The sequence below is a fragment of the Neovison vison genome, chromosome 5 (assembly GCF_020171115.1).
Source record: "Neovison vison isolate M4711 chromosome 5, ASM_NN_V1, whole genome shotgun sequence".
Lineage (NCBI taxonomy): Eukaryota > Metazoa > Chordata > Mammalia > Carnivora > Mustelidae > Neogale > Neogale vison.
In genome coordinates, this window is record NC_058095.1 from 66,416,648 (window position 1) to 66,441,754 (window position 25,107).

General features: G+C 44.8%; 2 protein-coding genes across 2 annotated transcripts in view; one reads left to right on the top strand and one right to left on the bottom strand.

The window, feature by feature from the left end:
* Nucleotides 1–11,887, top strand: part of LOC122906811 (A-kinase anchor protein 10, mitochondrial-like) — a 72,711-nt gene extending 60,824 nt beyond the window's left edge. Inside the window, 4 exon segments of the mRNA XM_044249213.1 lie at nucleotides 490–599; nucleotides 2,834–2,916; nucleotides 8,035–8,170; nucleotides 11,122–11,887. Of these exon segments, the coding sequence (XP_044105148.1) occupies nucleotides 490–599; nucleotides 2,834–2,916; nucleotides 8,035–8,170; nucleotides 11,122–11,248 (456 nt within the window). The 3' untranslated portion in view covers nucleotides 11,249–11,887.
* Nucleotides 1–25,107, bottom strand: part of LOC122907377 (cytospin-B-like) — a 426,680-nt gene that overhangs the window by 275,311 nt on the left and 126,262 nt on the right. The window contains 1 exon segment of the mRNA XM_044250267.1: nucleotides 16,853–17,023. Within this exon segment, the coding sequence (XP_044106202.1) occupies nucleotides 16,853–16,999 (147 nt within the window). The 5' untranslated portion in view covers nucleotides 17,000–17,023.

The window sequence follows — 25,107 nt, forward strand, 5'->3', positions numbered from 1 at the left end:
ACTTTTTTGTGGGATGAGGAGTGGGAGATGACATGCTGGACGGGAACTTACTATATACTCATCTAGCTGGTCATTTTAGAAAGTTTTCTTTAGCTTTTCCTTTGTTACGTAGCCTCACTGAAAGTCAGAGGATTCATGTTTATTTGTAAAAGTTAGCTGAACTATGTCTGGGTGGATACGAGTCCTGCATACTTGGGAAGGTAATCCCTGTGAAGATAGCACATTTGTTGGAACATAGATCATTAAGAAGACAAACAGATTTGGCAATAAATAGTGTATGTTGTACATTGTAATATTGTACTTTCCTCCCATAGTTGTATTTTGAGGTGTAATTTCATAATCATTGCTGTTCAACATCTCCATAATGATGAAGTTGAGTGAGAATTACATGTATTTCAAATACCGAAGATTTTATACAACTCTGTCATAATCCAAACTTAGGACTGTTTGATTCCTGAGTAACTATTAATTTTACAGTTTCTCTTGTAGTCCAGTATGAAAAAAGCCAGTGTTAAAATTCTGAAAAATTTTGATGAAGCGATAATTGTGGATGCTGCGAGTCTGGACCCAGAATCTCTGTATCAGCGGACATACGCAGGGTAAGTTTAACTGGTATCAAGAATTTTTGCAAGTCTACTGAATTTTGCATCTTCTATTTTTTTATTTAAAATTTAAAAATTGTTTATAATCTATTGTTAACATTTTTACATAGAGTATCCAGTAGACCACAGTTAAGAGTGGAGGCTCAGGAGTGACTTCCTCGGTTTTAATCTTGGCTGTGCCACTTATTGGCAAATGGTGGACAGTAAGCCTTTTGGATTAATTAGCAAAGGTTGTATTTATTAGGGAATGGTTGGTTCATTTACTTACAGCCTTAATTAAGACAGTCTGTTGGGGTGCCTGGGTGGCTCAGTCAGTTGAGCGGCTGCCTTGGCTCAGGTCCTGATCCCAGGGTCCTGGGATCGAGCCCTGCAGCTGGCTCCCTACTCAGTAGGGAGCTTGCTTCTCCCTCTCCCCCTGCCTGTTGCTGTCCCTGCTTGTGCTCTCTCTTTCATTCTCTCTCTCTCTCTGTCAAATAAATAAAATCTAAAAAAAAATAAATAAGTCTGTCCATTGCAAGATGGTTTACTTCTATAAGTATTTTGGTGTGTAAAATAAATTAATTTTAACAGATAATGTATAAAATGGGTCAGAAATAGAGAAGTAATGACTTTTCCACATCTTTAAAGATAGTTTTCAGTGTTTGTTTTAGCGTTATGGTTTTGGCATCTTCCTGAAATTTTTCTCAAAGGAGACAAATTTGTATCTGTTGGTGTATTGCAATCACATTTGAAAGGAGGACTTACTAGGAACAGTAGCCCTAAAGCAAGACCCACTGTGCCCAAAGTGAAATAATACCTTGGCATCACAGAGTTTCTTTTTCTTTTTTTACCTTTTAATTACAAATACATTAATCCCTTATAAAAGTTAAATTGATAAAGCTAATGTCCCCTGTGGTCACACTCCACTACTCATTCTCTCCTTTTCCTACTCAGGATAATCACTGTTAACATTATAGTATGTATTTTTGTTTGCTTATTTCTAGTAATTGACATCACACTCTGTTCGGTATTGCATGCTTTCATTCACAGTGAGTTTTGGAGATTTTTCTTTGTTAGTTTATACAGATTTACCTCATTTTAACTATGTTTTAGTATTCTACATATAATATTAATTACGGCTCATAACTGTGGCCACTCTTCGGCCCTTTTGGTATTGATGAGTATTTAAGTTGTTTGCAATTTTTCACTGTTATACACAGAATAGCAGAAGACTTCCTTTTACTGACTTCCTTATACCATGAAGCAGATTTTAAATTTTAATAGATCTTACTGTCTTACCTTTAAAAATATGTATATTTTGCATTCTTACCACCCATTAATAAAAATACTAATTTTCCTCACATCTTTATTGACATTAAATAACATCAGATGTTTGACTTTTTACCAATCTGGACTACTGCTCCTGAGATTAAGCTTCTTTTGTTGGTTGTTCAGGTTTTTCTCCTGTGAACTGACCATTCATCTCCTTTTTATATTTTTCTCCTGGATGATTTCTTAGTGACTTGTTGGAATTCTGTATGTTTTTTAGCTTTCATTATTGATTAGTAATATCTGTTAAATAAGATCTTTCACTGTGTTCTTTGCCTTTTAACTTTGTTTTATATTGTTGTAAATTTATAGGATATATAATTACTTTAGCTTTATAATACACATTTTGATCTAGGGCAGCTTCCTACCTTTTTATCTCTTTTACAGAATTATCTTGGCTCTTATAACTTTTCTCTTATATATATATTTCAGAATTGTGAGCTATCTCTTCACGCATCATGTTTCATAAAGCTTTCTGGGATTTTGAATAAAATTACATTGAATTCAAGATTAATTTTGCTTTCTTTGGGGAACAGTTCTTTTTTTTTTATTTGAACTTTCTTTTATTTTTTTGGGGGGAACAGTTCTATTTGAAATAAGCCTTGCTCTGAATAACATGAGCTATCTATAATGTTTTTAAAATTTTTCTTTCCAGGGCGCCTGGGTGGCTCAGTGTGTTAAGCCGCTGCCTTCGGCTCAGGTCATGATCTCAGGGTCCTGGGATCGAGTCCCGCATCGGGCTCTCTGCTCAGCAGGGAGCCTGCTTCCCTCTCTCTCTCTGCCTGCCTCTCCATCTACTTGTGATTTCTCTCTGTCAAATAAATACATAAAATCTTAAAAAAAATAAAATAAAATAAAATTTTTCTTTCCTTAATTTAAAATTAATTGTTAGAAATCACGTTCTTCTTTTTGTACTTATATAGGAAGATGACATTTGGAAGAGTAAGTGACTTGGGGCAATTCATCCGAGAATCTGAGCCTGAACCTGATGTAAAGAAATCAAAAGGTTTGTGGTGTTTTATACTCTGTTAAGCCTTCACTCACATTAGTCATTGACTGTAAGTGAAGGATCATTTAAGATACAAACAGTTTATCTTATGAAATAACTGCCTTATCTCTCACTTGTGTTTATATCACAACTGAGTCCAAGGGCTGTGTGTAGTTGCATCTCCTTGAATGAAAGTTCATGTACTGGGGTGCCTGGGTGGCTCATTGGGTTAAAGCCTCTGCCTTCTGTTAAGGTCATTATCTTAGGGTCCTGGGATCGAGCCCGGCATGGGGCTCTCTGCTCAGCAGGGAGCCTGCTTCCCCCTCCCCACCCCCCGCTTTCTCAGCCTGCCTCTGTGCCTGCTTGTGATCTCTGTCAAATCAATAAATAAAATCTTTAAAAAATTTATATAAAAAGAAAGTTCGTGTTCATATCTTCATAAAGATAGACAAGAAGCTTTTTCCATGATCCCAGGGTCCTGGGATCTAGTCCCACATCAGGCTCTCTGCTCAGCGGGAAGCCTGCTTTCCCCCCTCTCTCTGCCTGCCTCTCTGCCTACTTTTGATCTGTGTCTGTCAAATAAATAAAATAAAATCTTAAAAAAAAAAGAAAAAGAAAGTTCATGAACTTGCTTCACCATGACAGAAGGCACATCTTTATGAAAGAATATTTGTCACCTTTCTATTTAAGGATGGTGAATACCCAGTCAAGGTTGGACTTAATATTTATTTTGACATCCTTTAGTTCATTAAATTTCCTCTTATTTGCTGAAAGTTGTTATAAAATATTTGTGGAAAATATTAATAGGTTGAAATTCAAATCCTTTGTTTAATCAGCAGGAGAGTGCTCAGTCAATTGTTAAACCTGGAAGTCTTTTTTGATAAGAACATTATTTGTGACTGATCTCAACTTCCAAACAATTTGTCTTACACAAGAAGATTTTGGAAACCAGTGTGGATCCATTCACTTGGGATCTAGAAATTTTTCAGCGTGATTGGATTGACAGTATTGTCTTGAGTAAAAGATACTAACTTTTGTAAGAAGAAAATGTTCCAGGAGTGCCTGGGTAGCTCAGTTGGTTAAATGTCTGCCTTTGGCTCAGGTCATGATCTCAGGGTCCTGGCATCAAGCCTCACATTAGGTTCCCTGCTTAGTGGGGACTCTGCTTCTACCTCCCCTGCATTTGTGTGCACACACACTCACTGCCTCTCTCTCTCTCTCAAATAAATAAATAAAATCTTTAAAAATTTTTTTAAAAAGTATTCTGTTTTGATAGTGTGTTTAAAATTGAGAGCTATTGTTAATCTTCCTATTAAATTTAATAGGACTACATTCCTATTATGTGTATTTTTAATTTTTTTTAAATAAACTTTATGTGGGCTCAAACTCACTACCCCAAGATCAAGAGTTGCGTGCTCCTCTACTGACAGAGGCAGCCAGGCACCCCATATTATGTTTAATTTTTGATGCATCTGTTATTTGAATGAATTACACCACTTTATGTTGAGGAGCAGTCTACTTTTGGGTCAGATCTACGTTGACAGAGTAAGCAAAAAATGCAACAATTGTTGAAATAATTCAGACCAGAAAAAGGGCCTGTTACCTGTTTCACCTTTTAGTGTATTTAAATAATTGATTTTATTTCCTATTTTGCCAAAGAAGTCTGAAGTCCATGGTCAGGAAAAGTTTAAAGACTGAAAGAAGTCTTCACAGCTCAGTCAGTAAATAATTTTTGAGTGACTCTGTGCACTCATATTCAGGGGGCGCGTTGGAAGATACCGATCCTGCCGTTAAACTCAGAGTCTAGCTGCGTCTTTGGTTAGGTCAAACCTGAACTGGAGGAAGAGGTTACTGGGCACCTTGAAGCAGAGGGAGTGCTGGACAAGTTCTGCAGGGGACTTGCTGGGAAGGGCTCTGTGCTGTCCTCAGATAGCTTCTGTCAGTGAGGATAATGGCATCTCCAGGATTAAGAGAATTTCTTAGCTCATTCATTTTTTTGAAAAGCTGGGCTTACTCCTCTGACACCTCATGAACAAGTGCTCCTGCTCTGGAGTACGGGTGTTGGGTGCTTCCAGGGATAGATACATATATACACATACATACAAATCAAGAGGTGTAGTTATCAGCTAAAGATAAGAAGCTTTTTCCTCCACACTCTATCTCTGCTCATTCTGCTTATTGAGTCTCTTCATATTACGCATTTACTTATTCATTCTAAAATAGGAGTGCGTGCTCTATGCATCTGTCGTTACAGATTCTGAGAAGCAAAGGAAATCTCCAGCCCTTGTAGAACTCACATTATAGTGGAAGAGACAGTAAACAGATACATACTGTGTGTGTGTACACACATGTATAAACGTAAGAATAATGGGGAGTTCTGTTTTAAAAGTGGTTGTCAAGGGTGCCTGGGTGGCTCATTTGACTGAGCGTCCGACTCTTAATTTTGACTCAGGACATGATCTCAGGGTTGGGAGATTCTCTCTCCTTCCCCCGCCTCCTGCTTATGTTCTCGCTCCCTAGAATAAATAAACACATTAAAATCTTTAAAAGAAAAAAATAAAAGGGGTTGTCTGGAGAAGCTCTTGGGTGGCTCATTTAAACATCTGACTCTTGATCTCAGCTCAGGTCTCGATCTCAGGGTTGTGAGCTCAAGCCCGCATTGGGCTTCACGCTGGGCCTGAAGCCTACTTAAAAAAAGAAAAAAGAAAGAAAGAAAAGGAAAGAAGGAAGGAAGAAATAAAATGGTTGTCAGGAAAGGTCTCAATTGAGGAAGTCGCATTTCGAGTAGAGACTTGAGCAAAATGGGGGAGTAAGCCCTGGCAAGACTGCAGGAAGGGGTTCTTGGCAGAAGGACCAAGACTTGTGCAGCAGCAAGACCAGCGCAGAGGAAGGGGGATGAGCTGAGGAGGCGGTAGGCTTCGGACGGTTCTCGCAGACCATGGTAGGAAGTTCGAAGTGTTGGAAGTTGGAGAAAGGGCGTCCCAGGATGTGACTCATGTTTTAAAGGTGTGGTTTTGGCTGCTGTTTGGAAAGTAGAATGGAGGGGTTTGAGAGGAGAGGCAGGGAAACAAGGTTCGTGGTCTAAGGAGAGGAGGAGGATGGTGGTCGTGATTTAGGTTGTGGGAGAACCGTCAGATTTGGGTTGTGCTTGAAGGTAGAGGCAGCAGGGTTCTGTATCCACCAGCAAGCTGGTCCATCTAGTTACTCGCATTATTAATGTAATTGAGATGTTCCCACATGAAGTAATTAATAGTAATTTCTGCAGTTTGAGTAAATGCATCCATAGATCCCAATGCTTCCTTCAGCTGTCCAGACATGTCTTTAAATGTATTTTTGTGGTAAGTAAATGACCTAAAGTAGGAGCCAGCAGGTTCCATTCATTTACTCAGAAGACTGGAGACGATGCTATGTGCTAAGCATACAAATAAGAACATAAACTTGGAGTTTATTTTAATCTAGCTTAGTCCTTCTTTTGTGACCCTGACTCGGCACAAGCCTGTCATGCTAATTCTGTCAGATGCCCTACCTTCTGGATTTTTCTGGTCCTGCTATTTAGCTCACTCCTTTCTCACCTGTGTTTCTCCTGAGCTGGAATTTGTACCTAAAGTCTTGATTTGAATATGATATTTTTAGAAGAATATATGTAATATATTTCCTGGAAGGATACACAAAGCATGTAATGTAGTGGAAGGATGAGAAGAGGGAGATGCCTTCTTTCTGTTATACCCTTTTCCTCTGCTTTTTGAATTTTCTTACCCTATCTACTTGACTGCTTAATTACCCACCCACCTCTTCTCCTGTTGCTTTGGCTCGCCTCTTTGCTGTGACCTTTGAATATTCCCAGCCTGCCTCTACAACTTTGCCTTGAGCCACTCTCTGCTTCGTGGACTAGGATCTAACTAGAATCTCCTTTATTCTTTTTTGAGGTCCCTTCTCTATTAGGGCCTTTCCATTTGCCGTTCTCCCTGCCATGGCTTTCGTGAGCTCTTTCTCATGGCAAGTATTCGCTCTTCAGAGAGGACCTGAGTGGCTCAGTTGTTCAGCATCTGCCTTTGGCTCAGGTCATGATCCCAGGCTCCTGGGATCGAGCCCCACATCGGGCTCCCTGCTCAGCAGGAAGCCTGCTTCTCCTCCCACTGCCCCTGCTTGTGTTTCCTTTCTCGCTGTTGTCTCTGTCAAGTACATAAATAAAATTTAAAAAACAAACAGACCAAGAGGACTTCCCAGGCCACATGATCTCAGCTTATCTGTACCACTAACATACCACTTCTTTATTTTCTTTTTTTTTATACTTTTATCAAGCATTTATTGGGCCCCGAGTATTTTCTTTATGTTGCATATTTTTTTTCTCTCTTTTTTTTTCCAATTTATATATTTTCAGAAAAACAGTATTCATTATTTTTTCACCACACCCAGTGCTCCATGCAAGCTGTGCCCTCTATAATACCCACCACCTGGTACCCCAACCTCCCACCCCCCCCACTTCTTTATTTTCTTACCAGTGTCTGATACTATCTTAACTCATTTATTTGCCTACTTGTTATACTCTATTTCTCTTTCATGAGTATAATATCACCTCTCTGAGAGCAGGGATTTTGTCTGTCTTATTTGGCACTGTATTGCCTGATTCTAAAATTATACCTACCACAGATAGGCACTAATTAAATATTTGTTGTTTTAATTATTCTAAAGGAATTTCTTCAGAGATTATCTAGGTGGTAAAATTATGGATCATATTTTTTTAATTTAAGAAAAGTATTGTTTTTTAAACCAACACACTCAGTTTTCTTTTCCAGATGACTTTATTATTCTGAGGATACTGATAGAACCCTACTCCCAAGTATTCTCAGACCCCAAGGAATCTCCTTAGCGGTGCATACTACCTCCTTATTCTGCAAATGAAGCAGTTGAGGATCCAGGAAATTATAACCTGTAGGAATCACAGAGCAGATTAACAGCAATCTAGGGGCTTTGGCTCAGAATAGTGTTGTGACAGTTCAGCTCGGCTTCCTCTCCTTTGGCTGACAGCCCAGAGTCCGGCCCCGCACTGCGGCACTAACTTCAGGGTCATTTACTGACGATTAGGTGTTTATATATTTGCACACAAACACAAATTTCCATTTTTGCATTGTTTAGATTTTGGGGTATTACTCCACACACTCCAGAATGGCTTGAAGGAGAAAAAACAAAAACAAAAACAAAACAAAATGAAACCAAGTGTTGGTGAGGTTGGGAAGCACCTGGAACTCTCTTCTGGCGGAAGTATGAACTGGTAAGATGCTTTGTAAAACTGTCAGGATCTACTAAATGGAATATCTGCACCCTGTGATTCAGCCAGCCCACTCCTAATTCTGTATTCAAGAGAAATGAGTATGTAAGTTCATCAAAGGGACATTCACAGCAGCTTGATTTACAACAGCCCCAACAGAACAATCCAAATGACAGTCAACAGAAGGGGCAAATTAAATAATGATTTAGCATACAATGGAAATTACACAGTAAAAGAAGAAGGAGGAGGAGGAGGAGAAATACTGATACACTAATAAATGCATGGATCCCACAGGCATGCTAAGTCAAAGAAACTAGACACAAAAGAGTATAACCATATTTGGGTAAAACCAAATGACGGTGATAGAAGTCAAAATACTGGTTACCTCTGGAGGAGTTACTGACAAGAAGGAACCCTCCAGGGGTGCAGAATGTTCTTTTTCTGTCTTTTCTTTCTTTCTTTTCTTTTCTTTTTTAGATTTATTTATTTATTTGGGGGGGCCAAGATCAGAAGAAGGGGAAGAGGGAGAGGGAGAGAGAGAGGATCTCAAGCAGAGTCCCCAATGAGCCCAGAGCCTGATGTGGGCTTGACCTCATGACCTTGAGATCCTGACCTCAGCTGAAATCAAGTCTCAGTCTCAACCGACTGAGACACCCAGGCGCCCCTGGAATATTCTATACTTGTCTTGGTGGTGGTTATACAGATATAAACACATGTAAAAAAAAATTCAGTGAGCTGTACAGTTAAGACCGAGATTAACCGGCTCCACATACTTTGTTGTAACTATGTTTGGCCTCAACAAAAAAGAAAAGGATGGTGAGGGATGCGTTGTAATTTGGGTGAAGCCCTGGTTCCCTTGCAAATGCTAGTCTACTTTTTTCCTTTTCCCCTCATTGTTCTTTTAGAAATTTTTTTATTGTGGTAAACTACACCTAACATAAAATTTGCCAAGAAAATTTTATTTGACAGAGAGACACAGCGAGAGAGAGGGAACACAAGATGGGCGAGTGGGAGAGGGAGTCGCTGTCTCCTGCTGAGCAAGGAGCCCCATACTGGACTTGATCCCAGGACTCTGGGATCATGACCTGAACCGAAGGCAGATGCTTAGCAACTGAGCCACCCAGGGGCCCCAAATTTGCCATTTTAAGTGTATAGTTCAGTGGTATTAAATACATTCACATGGGGGCGCCTGGGTGGCCCAGTAGGTTAAAGCCTCTGCTTTCAGCACAGGTCATGATCCCAGGGTCCTGGAATAAAGCCCCACATCAGGTTCTCCACTCAGCGGGGAGCCTGCCCCCCCCCCCGCCTGCCTCTCTGCCTACTTGTGATCACTGTGAAATAAATAAATAAAATCTTTAAAAAAAACAACATTCACATGGTTGTGCAACCATCACCACTATCCACCTCCCTCATCCTACTGTGAGACTTTACTCATGAAATAGCAACTCCCCATAGCATACTTTCTAAAAGAAGGAAGATGGCAAAAGTCTTCATAGTAGCTTAGAAATATTGGCCAATGTCTTTAGACATTTAAAAACAAAGAGTGAATATTAAATGGGTGATTTGCATGCACTTCCAGTCACTAGAAGTGAGCAGAACCATATTTTCTGGTGCATAGCACAGAGCCCTAGTTTAACAACAGGACTAAACAGCACTTGGGTTGTGGCGGAAGTCACTGGATTGCCCTGCCTCCAGGTGCCCCATCATGGTTTCTCTATGTCCTGTCTCAGAGTAACAAGGGTTCCTGCTCCCAATTTCTCTAGCCTCTCAAATTATCTGCCAGGTCACCAGTGAAATATGTGTTTAGTACTAAAGGACAATAGTTCTGGATGTTAGCAACTTTTTCTCAATAGAGAAAAACAAACAAAAAAACTCCAAAACAAAATTAGAAAAACAAAAACAAAACAAAACAAAACTTTACTCGCTTTGCCTAGAAGCATGCCCAGATGCCTCCCTGGGTCCCCAGAGAAAATCAGTTCTGATTACTTTATTTTTTTTAAGTAAAGATTTTTATTTATTTATTTGACAGAGAGATACAGAGAGAGCACAAGTAGGGGAAGCAGCAGGGAGAGGAAGAAGCAGATTCCCCGCTGAGCAGGGAGCCCAATGCCAGGTTCAATCCTGGGACCCTGGGATCACGACCTGAGTGGAAGGCAGCTGCCCAACCGACTGAGCCACCCAAGCATCCAAAGCTCTGATTTTAGATTTTTGAAAATTCCCTGTACACCACCTCAAATGAAAAAGAGAAATCGTTGCGGTTAAGGGAAATTTTTAAGGCAGCAATGCAAATGATAAGCACTTGGTTCCGCTCACCTCTCTGATTCTGGCACAGGAGTAAAATCTGTTAAGTCTGATGCAGAGTTTGGAATAATTAAACTCCACAGCCAAAGGCGGGAAAGCAAAGGCTCCGTCTGCAAACCAGAATGGGGGGAATCCAAAAATAAGAGTACAACTCCCCGGGAACCCCACCGCTCGCACCCGCTCCCGCTTCCCCTACTCAGCACCTCCCACCCTCCCCTAACTGAAACTGCCTTCTGCAGTCCCACCCACAGCCTCCACCCACCTCCAGGCTCCGCCCCCTGGGGGTGGGGCCCATGGGGGCGACCTTGCTCCTCCCACCCCGCCTTTCCCTAAAAGCACAGTCTTTGGTGAGAAGACAGGCAGAAGCCACAAGAGGACGGAAGTCAGCAAGCAGTGAAGACGGGCCCCTTTGTGGTCCCACTCTGTTATATAGAGATGTGACCTGCCCCTTCCAGGCAGAAGGACACCCCAGATGTGCTACCGGCCAGCAGCAGGCTATCTCCTTCCCATGGAGCATGGGAGTCTGGGAAGCTGCAACACATTTAGAGGGGGGCACCTTTCACAAGGAATCCCATCTGAGAAAGATTTACTGCTCAGAGGCTCCCTCAGAAGGCAGCACACACACACTAAAAGCTGGTCCTTTTCCTCTGCAGCAAACTCTTCCTCTGTCACGCTGTTTTGACCGTGACATCAACGTCAGGCACACAGACCTATGGAGGCTCAGTGATTCTTCTGTCTCTCTTCACGCCTGTGCTTTGGGCTTCGTTGGCCGGTCACTGAACGCGTTGAGATTTCTGGTTTGTTCCAGAAGATCACTGGGCAGGTTTGCACTTCGGGTGTTACTTTGATATGTTTAATAAGCATTTTCAAGAATGCGGTTCACTGATATTTAAGCTGCCGAGCACCTGCACAGGAAAGCTTACAAAGGGGAAAAAGTTTAAATAGCTCACAGATTAATGTAGCTAAGAAATTCCTCTCGATTCCACAAAGATGGGGCAGGAGCGGAATCTGAAGCTTTCTAAAATCACACCTATCCTAATCCCATCTTCAAAGGCAGAAACCGTGTTTTGGTCAGAGCACCAGCTCTCAACCTTGGGGGAACGAGGATCCTCAGAGGGCTTGTTAAAATGCAGACAGCTGCCTACACCCCAGCCTCCAATCTGCCTCCCCTCCCCCGCCATCCCCAAGTTTCAGATTTCCAGGGTCTGGAGTGAGGCCCGGGAATCTGCATTTCTAACAAGTTCCTGGTTGGTGCTGCTGCTGCTGCTGACCTGGGGACCACACTCTGAGAACCAGTGGCTTAGCACAACACTGTTGGTGGAAATGTAACACCAGCCATGCATGGCTAGGGGCCCTATTAACAAAGTGAGATGAAAGGTAAAATTAATGTTAAGAATATATTTTCTTAGGGGCGTCTGGGTGGCTCAGTTGTTAAGTGTCTGCCTTCAGCTCTGGTCATGATCCCAGGGTCTTGGGATCGACCCCACATTGGGCTCCCTGCTCACTGGTGAACCTGCTTCTCCCTCCCCCACTCCCCATGCTTGTGTTTCCTCTCTCACTGTGTATCTCTGTCAAATAAATAAAATCTTAAAAAAAAGAATATTTTCTTAACACATTCAAAATATTATCAGTTAGTGTAAAATATATTAATAAGGCATTTTATATATTTTTTTGGTACTGACTCCTCACACTCGGGTGTGTATTTCACCCTTAAAGCACTCTTAATTCTGACATTTCAGGGGTTCAACTGCCACAGGTGGCCGGTAGCTAGTGTTTGAGGCAGCACAGGTGGGGAGCACTCCTGGAGAATGATTACGTAAGCCTGGCTGGGTCTCCAAGCCTCACGCAGAACATGCTTAAACCACAAGTCCCTGCTTTCCAAGGGCGGGGAGCCCCAGCCACCCTACCCACAGGGTCAGGGGCAGTATATGACTCATGCCTAGCCAAGCAGAGACTTTTCCGAGTTTTTTCCTTGTTGTTTGATTTTTTTTTAATAACAATGTTTTTTTTCTTTTCTCTTTTTTTAAATATTTTATTTTATTTATTTGACAGACAGGCAGAGAGAGGCAGGCAGAGAGAGAGAGGGCGAAGCAGGCTCCCCACTGAGCGGAAAGCCTGATGTGTGGCTCGATCTTAGGACCCTGAGATCATGACCTGAGCCGAAGGCAGAGGCTTTAACCCACTGAGCCACACAGGCGCTCCCCACTGAGCCACCCAGGTGCCCCTGATTTTTTTTTTTAAAGATTTTATTTATTTATTTGACAGACAGAGATCACAAGTAGGCAGAGAGGCAAAGAGAGAGAGGAGGAAGCAGGCTCCTTGCTGAGTGGAAAGCCCAATGCAGGGCTCAATCCCAGGACCCTGAGATCATGACCTGAGCCCAAGGCAGAGGCTTTAACTCACTGAGCCATACAGGTGGCCCTGATTTTTTTTTTAAGACAGAACAGAAGGAATGGAAAGGAACTAATCGGAAGTAAGCAAAGCAGTCGGGTCTTCCAAGGGATGTCGGGGGCATGGGCATGCTGGCAGCCATGCTTTGTAACACAAGGCGAAGGAGACCAGAGGTTAGCAGGATACAGGAGCAGTGGGGCAGAGGTGAGCAGAGATGAGTGACAGAGAAAGAGTTCTGGTGTGTTCCAGTCCCTGGTCCTGGCCTTTCTGAGCTGCAGACTTGTCCCTTTGTTCTACCCTCAGTGACAAGGGAACCTCAGATAAGCTCAACCCATTTCTTTTCTGTTGAAGGTTCTTAAGCCATTGCTTTGCTATTTGCAATGAAGGGGGTCCTGACTCATAGACATGGACCTTACTAATCGCCAGAATGAAGTGGCTTGTCTGCATCTGAGCACCCCAGGGCTTTCTGTTCCCGTGCTGAGCTTGAGCAGCCCATGGAAGACCCACAGCGACATCCTCCGGGCCATCTGGGCTCCTCGCCCCTCATTCCTCGTTTTCCTATTTGTGACTAGTTCAAATATATCCATGCCATATGTATCCACTTACTATAAAGCAAATATGGTAAAGATGGCAACTGTAGCATCCAGGTGGCTGGTGGTGTATGGGTGTCACAGTCATTCAACGTCTCTGGGTGCTTGCCATTTCCACAGTAAACTACGGGGGGAAGCAAATCCTTTACATGCGGCGAGAGGCAGGAAGAGGAAACTGGTCAAAACGCAGAAACATGCCGAGGGCCAGAGAGGCACAGACTTGGTACGGTTCCTTCTGCTACCCCTTCCCTTGAATGCTTTCTCTTTTATAGTGTAAGACCTGGAGACCCCAAGCATCAAGACGGCAACATAGATATTTGCTTTTCTCCTGACAGTTTCCCCATGGGACAAGTTTCCAAAAACATTTACCTGTCAGGGGCAGAAGCAGCCAACATTTCATTGTCCTTAGGAAACCCGCCTGACCTTCAAACCTTTTTTATTAAACACTGCTTTCAAAAACATTTTGACAGATTCCAGAAGCTCTAATGGTCTGAAACATACATATTAATTTAAAATCTTTATTAAAAATGTCTCCTTGGGGCACCCAGGTGGCTCAGTTGGTTAAGCATCTGCCTTTGGCTCATGTCATGATCGTGAGGTCCTGGTAAAGAGCCCCATGTCAGGCTCTCTGCTCTGCAGGGAGCCTGCTTCTCCCTCTCTGCAGCTCCCCCTCCTCATGCTCTATGTCAAATAAGTAAAATTTAAAAAAAAATAAAAGTCTCTCAAATGTGCTACAGGTGAAAGAAAATAAAAATAAAAACCATGGAAATAATGGGCAAGTCCAGCATAATGGAATGATAAACAAAATCGTATGTAGGGCACTTTGTGCACATTTACTCCTCAAGGTAAATAAGGTATTACCTTCATCTCAGAGCTCAGGACAGTACGTAGCTTGCCTGAGTCACAGAGCCAGAAAGTGGAGAGCAAGGAGGGTGCATGGGGGCCCATGGGGCACTTTCCACTGAGTGACCAGGGATGACCTCCAACAAGGTGACATTTGAGTATAGACTTAAAGAAGAAATGGCAGAGGAGCAGGGGTGAGGGGAGGAGGAATGCTCCAGGCAGAGGAGCCGCAAACAGGCTGCTGCAGGGTTGCGTCTAGCTCATAGAGGGGCAATGCCACTGGGCACCAGGAGAGCGTGTGTCTGGAGCTCAGGGGGAGCAGGGCAGGGGGGACGGCAAGGACATCTGAGAGGCGATGGGATCTCCGGGAGTCACCGGCTTTATCAAGGACTTTGCTTTTCACCCTGAGTGAAATGGGGAGCCCTGAGGGGCTTCTCAGTGGAGATGTGATGGCACAAATGTGCTGAGAGGACCACTCTGGCTTCTGCTGAGAACAGAAGGTGGGGTGCAAAGACAAAAAAGGATGGGGATGCTTCAGGAAGGCTGTGCAAGGAAGGTGGCGGCAAGAGCCTGGGGATCCCAAGGGAGGCAGGTGGTGGCCGTTGGCTGAAGCTGACATCGATTTGGAAGGCAGAAGTGATGGCGTTTTGCTGATGGCCTGTGGCATGTGAGAAAAGCAGGGCCCAAGGCTGTGGCGCTCGCCTGAGCTGCTGAGAAGATGAAATGACTCAAAGGGGAAGATTCAGGGGGGGCACGAGATGGAAAGGAAGGACGTCTGTTTTGGACTTGTTACATTCTAGCTGCCTTTGATTGATCTTTATTTTTATTTTTTAAAGACTATTTTAGAAAGAGAGAGAGAGCACACACATGAGTGGGGGAGGGACAGAGGGAGAGAGAATCTCAAGCAGACTCTGTGCTGAGCACAGAGCCCAACAGCGGGCTTGATCTCACGACCCCAAGATCACGATCTGAGCCGAAACCAAGAGTCAGACGCTTAACCGACTGAGCCCCTCAGGCGCCCCTCTGGGTACCTTTTAGACATCTAAGTGGGGATGTCACAAAGGCAGCTGGAGGGCTCCTGGGTGGAGATGCAAATTCGTATGTCATTCCCATGACATACCGTCGACCCTTGAACAAGAGCACAGAGGTGCCAAGACCCACACAGTCAAAAGCCCAGGTATGACTACGGACTCCCCCAAAACTTGATTCATAGCCTACTACTGACCAGAAGCCTTACAGGTAACATAAACAGTCGATTAACACCTTGTTTGTATGTGACATGTAGTACATACCATGTTCCTATAGGAAAGTGAACTAGAGAGAAGAAAATGATAGGAAAATCAGGAGAGAAAATACCCTTACAGGACTGTTCTATAAAGATCGGCACCTAAGTGAACTTGCAGCTCAAACCCATGTTCAAGTGTCCTTCCCTGTATTAAAATTCACAGCAACAGCCGCTAACACTAGAACAACTGTTCTCGACGCAGCCAGTGCTGACCCTCACTCAGGGAGCAAGTTGGAAATTGGGGGAGGGCATGTTTAGTTACCCCCCTTGATCGGAGGTGCTGCTTATATTTAATGGGTGGGAGGATGGGGAACCCAGACGCCCTCCAACGCATGTGGCAAGGTTGCACAAACGTGGTCCCATATCCCACAGAGTTCTCACACATTCTACAGACATTCACAGAGGGGGAGCACCTTTTCATCATTATCTGAGCCTCGAGCATCCCTTGGTTTTAGAGAGAAAAATAACGTACTTCGTACACAGCTGCCCCATCCTCGGTGCTCTAAGGAGCACCACAGGTCTGTCAGTGGTCACGCTCAAGCACATGCAAATGCAAACACAGATTACTTAATTAACCATGAATTGCCTCTTCTTTTTCTCTTATAGTTAGGGTGTTATATTGATTTTTCAAGAGTACGCTTGTCGGCAGGTGATACGATTTTTGAATCGCATCTCAAGACGGTAAGGGTGGCTTTGGGGCTGACACAGTAGCTAGATAAGAGATGAGACCCCCTCCCCCCAAATCTGTATCCTGGGCCCACCTGACATTAGAAACCTGGAGGATAAGTGGGAGCCAGCAGCGGAGACCCTGAGGGGCCACCGGGGAGGGAGGAGGAAACTGAGAGAATGTTTTCCCACACGGAGGGTGTAATCAATCAAGTTAATGCTACTGATGGGCAAGTGAGATGAGATGGAGAATTGACAACTCCATGATCAGGTCGGAGGAGACATCCCTGGTGGTCCTGACCCCCAACAGCTAGGGTGCCGGGGGCAAAACTCTAACGGGGGAGTCCACATCAATCAGGGCAGGGGATTCTTAGTTTCTCTGTTAAACATGTTGCACATTTCCTTTCTCAAGACCGGAGCCCCTTTGCTCCCCTCCACCCTTTGCTCCGCTCCTTCGGGTCTGGATGGGCTGGTTCTCATGGGACCCTCCAGGGAACCTCTTTCCTGACCCTGACAGGCCGCTAGTCTTGCTTACCGCCCTCTTCAGTCCTCCCTCCCGGGGCTCCCCAGGGGCGCCCAGCAGCCACGTGGGGGCATTTGGGTCTGTACCTTGCTGAGCCGGGACTCAAACGCCAGCGAGGTAGAAGATTTCGAACTCTTCATGCCAGAGGGCGCCGCCGGGAGGGGCCGCGCCCTGTCTGTCCCATGGCTGCCCGCTTTGAGGACCGGATTCCAGGGCTTGGCTGCGCTCCTCATGTTTGTTCTGGTGAGTCCGTCTTCCTGCGCGAGACGGGAAAGAGAAACATGTGTCCACAACTTGAACATGCAGAGCCACATTTCGGAGCCCTCCCCGATCTCCATGTTCCCACGGTTATCAGATCGAGGGTTTCTCCTTGGGCGGACAGTGAGTATTATCTCCGGAGCTGACATCTTTGAGGGAAGGCTTCTTTGCACAGGTCCACGATGGCTTTTAACCATCTAGTGAAACGTACACATGATTTCATTGATGCTCTCACATTGCTTTTCAGCAAAATGTCAGCACCTTGTTCAGCGTCTTACTGTATCAGTATACGGTAGAATACATACTATTATTATGCTCTGCTCTTATACTTTAGGTCCGTGGACTAAATACCTATCCCCTTAAAATGAAGCCGCTTGAGTCAAGACATTCTGTGTCCTTAACACTTGCAGCTTCGGGGTTGACAAGGACACAACCCACGGAATTATCAAATAGATCTAAATGAATTACTTGAAAATTGGATTTCCCGGAAGCACAGCCTTTTCCTTTCCAGCAAAACAGCAAAAATGGGGACCATTTGAAAGTGAACGGAGCGTATTTGATTGGCCCGATCTGACACTGTATGTAGAGTTCCCCCCGGTCTAAACTGTTGTATGAAAGAAATTCGTGCTAAGGACCAGGCCGCAGTTAAAAACCCCGGGGGGAGAGTGTCTGCAGACGGAGGTGTGAAAGACCGCCCAGGGCTTGCCATCAGCCGTCAGGCTCTCATTAGAGCCCTCTTAGAGCCCATTTCCTTCCTTCCTTTCTTTTTTTTTTTAAGATCCTATTTATTTATTTGACAGAGAGATGGAGAGAGAGAGCACAGGTAGGCAGAGCAGTAGGCAGAGGGAGAGGGAGAAGCAGGCTCCCCGCTGAGCAAGGAGCCCCATGCCGGACTCGATCCCAGGACCACCTGAGCCAAAGGCAGCTGCTTAACCAACTGAGCCACCCAGGCGCCCCCCAGAGCCCGTTCCTTCTATCAGTTGTGCAACCGCACAGGAGGGAAATGGTATCTCCAGCCCTGCCCCAGCCTTCGTGTATTGCAATGACTAAGGTGTGGCACAGAATACCAAAACCCCAGGTAATGCAGCATCCCCTCAAAGAAACAAACGGGAAAAATGCACTTTAAAAAACACCAGTAGGGGACAGACAGCTGATTCCAGCGGTCACGCTCCTAGAACCTGGAGGTCTCATGAACTGTCCTCGAGGGAGGGATCCTAGCTAGTGCCAAGCAGCTCTGGGCCCCCTCTCCCGCACCTCCCAGCATCCAAGCAGACCGCACTAGTCACCTATTGGAAAAACAATAGGCCACCAGTGCAGCCTAGCTCAGGCTGTGACCTCTCCCTGGTCCCGGCTGGAAGACACCATTTCCATTGACAGTGCTTCTCAGCAGGGACCAGCCAGCGCCTCTTCCTGCTTCCAGCAAGTCGCTGGGGATGGCAGGTGTCCAAGAATCCACCGGGAGCCCATCGCTGCTGTGCCCGCAGCTGTGCAAACGTGGCTACAAGTGAGGATATGTATTTATAAAGACTTTGCCCTGCATTCTCTCCAGTGTCTCTGAGAAAACGTCTCCGTGATTTCAGTTTTATGATTTAGTGCTGAGCCTGATTAGTCTCAGCTTGGTGCCGGGCATCGTGATTTTTTTTTTTCCATTCTGTTGTACTTCTCGTCTATTTTATTGATGTTTAGCACCAATTATTTTTCTTTGCTTTCTTGACCCGCGAGTCTTAATGCTGGTTTCCATGGCAATGTTGAGAGCATGCCTAGGTTGACAACGACACAGTAACTCATTTTACTGGGATTCCCACAACAGAAACGAGCTGACATAGCCTGAATAATTCTTGAAGAGCATGACTGATTCCTTTTATCAGTTACTACAGAATCAGCGTGTAACACGTCAGCCCGTCTTTAGGAAGATGAATCAAAAATTCTGTTTCATCAAGGCATCCCTGTATGTTATGATTACAGCTCATTCAAGAGGACTATGCCAGGGCTTACTTTATGAAGACATAAGGTGATTCTGCCCTAGACCAAGGTGATTCTTGGTCAAAACCCTCAAGATCTAAACTTCTCTCTTAATCTCTGGCAACAAATCTGGCCATCTTCTGGACAGTGCACCTGGAAAATGTTTAGTCGGTTTTCGAAGACTGATGAGTTACTTGCTCTGAGGCAGAATTCTCAGGGTTTCTTCCCTTGCATCATCCCTCCTTTCTTTATCCCTCCTAGAACCTTCTGAACCCAATCAAATTATTTCCAAATGGAGGTAGCCGAAGACCATGTCTCATTGGGACCCCTCCTGTTGGCCATGCTATCCTTTCTTGGCTACCTTCACTCCTTTTTCCCCATCACTTTTCCCAGACAAAGCCTTCTATTTTGGACCCGTCCACCAGTCAGATTCTTCCCTTCAAATGCCACCTTCTCTCCGAATTCAAAATATACAGAAATGAGATAACTGATGTCCTACTCATGGGTACCCGGAAGAGAACCCTATAGGTAGGGAGAGTACCTGGGATGGGACCCCTGGAGCTGTACTGGGTTCTTTAGGATCAGTGCAGCTGCCCAGGGACGGAGGAGACGATGAGAGCTAGAGTATGAGAAAAAAGCTCCAGTCAGACCCAATGCTAGCTTTGGGTCCTGCTCCCCCTTCTCATGGCTTAGGATGTCACTAAACTTCACCCCAGCCCTCACCTCCAGCCTGGACCACTGTCTTCTAGCATTCTCCAAGTTGTCTGGAGACTGCCTTTTCCCCCTTGCTGTGCTCATACCCGGCTCTGGGCTCTTCTGGAACAGACTGGAAAGATTTATGCTCAGAGCCATCCATCGGCAGTGCTTGGCCAGTGTGGGTCCTGCCCTCTGCCCACCGGCACGAAGGCCTCCTGCTGGAAGCAGAGCATGTACCCATAGGCCCCACTCCCAGATTTCTGCAGACTTTCGTGCACCCCACTTCTTGACACAGGGAACCGGTTTGTTCCGGAAATGTGCTGTGTGTAAGGGCAACCACTCTGTGTCACTCTGATCCTGGCGAGGCTCTGCCAAGTGCTCTTCATGGGCAAACCCTGGAAGGCAAGTTAATGATCACCCCCACTTTGCAGACAGGGAAACTCTGGCTCAGGAGGGTTAAGTGACTTGCCCAAATCAACAGAATTTATGACAGAGCCAGGATTCAAATCCAGCTGTCATTGGCCCTTACACACCAGGGATGGATAGGGCCTCCATGAATCATCTTTGCTCCCACAGGAGAGCAGGAAAGTTTCTGGATCCAATGCTCCTGGTCCAAACCCAGCATCACTGTTTGCTGCGTGAACACGAGCATGCTTTCCCAACACCCTGATTCTCCACATCTTCCCCCAATAAAGTGCAGGTAGCACAGATGTAAAGAAAACATGGATACTGAGGGCCAGGCACGTAAAAGGCACTCAGCTGACAGGAGCTGCTTTCCCCACACAAACTGTCCATTGTGTTCAGGAGAGGGCGGTCCGCTTTATTATCTTAACAGTACACAGCAACGGACCCATTAAACCAATTTCGGGGGCAGGAGCCAGACACACCAGATTCAAGGAAAGGGTTCCTCCTGTACACAGAGCAGCCTGTTTTCTTGCAAAAACATGGAAGAGGCAGAGTAGAGAGGAAAATGAACGCTGAGAGCTGACCCATCCTGAGAATCGGCCCCAACCTTAATACAGCCTAGCTGCTGAGAACACAGGTGTGAATTCTGGGTGAAGAGTAACCTCCTTATGGATATGAGTTAGTAACATTAAATAAATAGATGGGCTCTGGCCAAGTACAGGGAAGTTTTTTTGTTGTTTTTAAGATTTCCATTGTTAATTCCCTGATTTCTGCAAACCCTTCTAACCCATCTCAAAGGATCAAGCTGATGAAGGCATTATAATTAGATCTAGGAGCCCACTCCCGCAGGGGTGGGAAGAGAGCCTTCCCGGGGTCTTTTCTTTAAGTTTTCCAAACATTTTATGCTCTTACCAAGCTTCTTTCCTTTACAGAAGAGAGTGAGACTTATACTTAAACCGTAACTCATAAATTATATGGCATTAAGTAGAAAAGAAACAGGAGAGAGGAGGGAGGGGCAGAGGGAGGGAAATGGTAACAGCTATTTTAGAAATACGATTAGGTGTCTGGTCCTGGGGGAACATCAGAGCCCATGCACAGGCCTCCCGCTCCCTCGAAACACGTTCCCCAGCTCCTTTATTGCTGCTCTCGGAACCTGTGCTGGAACGGTTGTTTGAGGGCCTCAGACCTATGACCTTTTTAAGGCAAGAGAACACAAGGGCGATGGGGAACCCATTCTCGCCGATCGTGAAATAACAAGCGTCTGGGAGTGGGAGGGCCACTGAGGTCCTGACTACAAGCACAATAAGCTCCAGGAAGTGGAAAGCTAAGGCATTCAAGTCTGAGAACTAACAAAATATGAATGTTCACATAGCTCAATCACCAGGGGACTCGGCAGGAAACAGAACAAGTGAACAGGCTGAAAATATCTAGCTTGAGCCTTTCAGAGCATGTGCTGACTTTGCTCTTGACCTCGTCCACAGGAGGTCGCAAACTGGGGTGGGGGGTTCTGCCACCCAGGGCCTTTGGCAGCGTATGGAGACAGTGCTGGTTGTCACAACTTGGGGTGTGCTACTGGGTAGACCTGGAGATGCTGCTGAACATCCTACAAGCCAAAGGGCGACCCTGACAATGAAGAAGGGTCTGGCCTATAATGTCAGTAGTCAAGGCTGAGAGACAGTTCTAGAGGAAGAAGAAGAGTCCTTGGGTGCTGGTTCTTAGTCGGGCACCTGGTTCACTTCCCATCCAACAAGGAACCGTTCATGCCGAGAATCTGTTTTGGGAGCAGCTGAGGGAATCCCAAACTTCATCTGGAGGCCACAGGAAACTCTTCCAAATTTATTATTTCCTGCGGTCTGGAGATGAGAACTCATCCCATTTGCCTTAGATCCCTTCCCAGTAAATAAGGAAAAGAATAGATTTCCATGCGGCCTCAGAAGAAAAATGGCAAACTATAATTTATCTCATCAGCAGAAGTCATTTAAAGGAAACAAGTACCAGGAAATGATAAAACAAAATCTAAACAGAAAAGAACATCTGTACGTCGCTAACCACACCATCTCAAACCTGAAAAAAACAATCCATGTCAAAAATGGAGGAAGAACTTGTAGCAATGATGAGAAGTTGCCACAAGGCAGAGCTCCATAGCATCTAGGGTGTGATCTGGGATAAGGAACTGAGGAGTTGGGTCACTGAATATGAAATCAGACCCGAGAAAGAAGCTATAATCTGGGAGCTCTATTGAGATAGGCAAGAGCTCAGAATCACTGCCCCAGGCCATCCTGCTGTCTCCAAAGCTAAACCAAGAAGGCAACATCCCTAGCAGTGGATGGCCACTAATTAGTAGTTATTTCCTTACCTATAATGTGGCTTCACATCAAAGCATTTAAAGTGCATGAGCCAAGGCAGGAGAAAAGGAGATGGAAATAAAATACTTCCAAGAGCTCTTTCTGTAGAAATAGTTTTAAAAGAGCTATCGAAGGGTAACTAAGAATAAAAACTGTAATGCAGTGCCAGGACCATTCAGTAGGGAAGGGCAGGCAGTCTTTTCAACAAATGGTGCTGGGAAAACTGGCTATCCACATTCAAAAGAATGAATTTGGAGCCTTAGCTTGCGCCATAAACAAAAGTTAGCTCAAAAGCGGATCAAAGACCTAAATGCAAGCATTAAAATTGTAAAACGCTTAGAAGAAAACAAAGGGGAAAACCTTTGTGACATCGATTTGACAATGGGTTGTTTGATATCACACCGAAAGCACAGGAACCAAAGAAGAAAATAGATAAATTGGACTATGTCAAAATTAAAAACCTTTGTGCATCAAAGGACAAAATCAACAGAGAAAAAAAAACACACACAAAAAAATTCATGGAATGGGAGAAGATACCTGCAAATCATTTATCTGGTAAGGGGGTCTGCTGTGGACTGAACGATGTCCCCCACACCCCCATATTCATATGCTGAAACCCTAGCCCCCAGTGTTATTGTATGTGGAGACAGGGCTTTTAGGAGACAAATTAAAATTAAATGAGGTCATAAATGAGGGCGGGATCCTAATTTGACAGGATTGGTGGCCTTGGAATCAAAGAGAGATCTTAGGAGGACCAAGTGAGAAGGCAGCCATCTATGAGCCCGGAAAGAGCCCTCAGAAAGAAATCAATCAGCCAGCGCCCTGGTCTTGGACTTCCCAGCCCCCAGAACTGTGAGAAATAAACATCTGTTGTTTAAGCCACTGAGTCTCTGCTTTTGGCTATGGCAGCCTGAGCAGACGAAGAAAGGGTTAATACCCAGGATGTATAAAGAACTCCCAACAACTCAACGAAAGCAAACGTGATTTGAAACGGACAAAGAACTTGAATAGACATTTCTCCAAAGAAGATACACACATGGGCAGCAAGGAATGAAAAGGGGCTCCACAGGACTAATCGTTAGGGAAGTGGAAATGACAACCACAATGAGATACGCACATCCAACCCACCAGGATGGCTATTCTACACAACAATAACAACCACAACAAAATGACAAGTGTTGGTGAGGATGTAGAGAAACTGGAACGCTGGTGTACTATTGCTGCGAATATAAAATGGTGCACCCACTCTGGAAAACAGTATGGGAGTTCCTCAAAAAAAAAAAAAAAAAAAAAAAACCTCCAAAATAGGGTTATCACAGGTGGTAAGCCCACTTCTAGATATAGTCCCAAATAATGGAAAGCAGAATCTCAAAAAGATTCTTTCCCTCTATGGTCTTAGCAGCATTAGTCACCACAGCCAAAGACAGATGTAACTCAAGCATCTACTGATGGATGAACGAATAAACAAAATGTGGCATATGCATCCAGTGGGACAGGAGTCAGCCCTAAAAAGAAAGGAAATGAGATACGTGCCACGACATGAATGAACCCTGAGGACATGATGCTAAGTGAAATGAACCAGCTAGAAAAAAACAAATGCCATACGTGGGATTCCGCTTATATAAAACAGTCAAGTTCGTTGAGACAGAAAGTAAAATGGTGGCTGCCAGAGGCTGGGGGGAGGGTGGCATGGAAGTTACTGTCTCATAGGTCTAGAATTCCAGTTTTATAAGGGGACTACAGATCTGTGGTGGAACGGTGCACACCATTACGAGTGTACTTAATGCCATGGAATTGTCCGCTTAAAAATGGTTGCAATGGTAAATTTCATATTATGTGTGTTTTACCACCATTTTAAAATTTTAAAAATTTAATTTTTAAAAAGATTTTATTTATTTATTTGACAGAGATCACAAGTAGGCAGAGAGGCAGGCAGGAGGGGGGGGGAACCAGGCTCCCTGCCAAGCAGAGAGCCTGATTTGGGGCTTGATCCCAGGACCCTGGGATCATGACCTGAGCCGAAGGCAGAGGCTTTAACCCACTGAGCCACCCAGATGCCCCATTTACCACCATTTTTTTTAATGTGGTAAGAAAATAGACAATAAGAGTGTAGGAGGAAACTGGAGACTTTCCAATCCCTTTAAGTGGAAGCTTCATGGGCCATGTCATTTATTTGGTCCCAGGTTCTGGGCCCTGGCTGGGACACCAGCTGGGATGATGAGGAGGGCTCAGAAAAGAACTGTTTTCAAGGCTGTGGGCAGGCTTTGGTGGAGCAACAAGAGGAGGTTAGGACCGTTATCACCCCGAGGCCTGCAGGACTCAAGGGAGGAAGTAGATGGGACCCAGGGAGACTGAAAGACAGAAACTGTGGCCTTCAGTAGAGAAATGCAGCCACGCCATGGAGACTCGCTGAGGAGGGGGCTGGGAGAAGAAGTGCCTCCTGTTCATCCTTTAGCGCTCTCTCCAGTCTGCAGCTCTCTGCTCTCATTGGAGGAGAGAGACCCAGACGAGATATGTGGGGCCAACAGAGGAAGCTCAGGACACCGGTTGTGCCCCCTTGGCCTGGCCAACTTCAATGCTGCCTTCTGAAGTGAGGTCAAGTATCTCCCCTCTAGAAACTTCTCTCAGTCCAGGGGGCCTCACCAAGGCTCTGAGACTTGTCTGCTGACTTACCT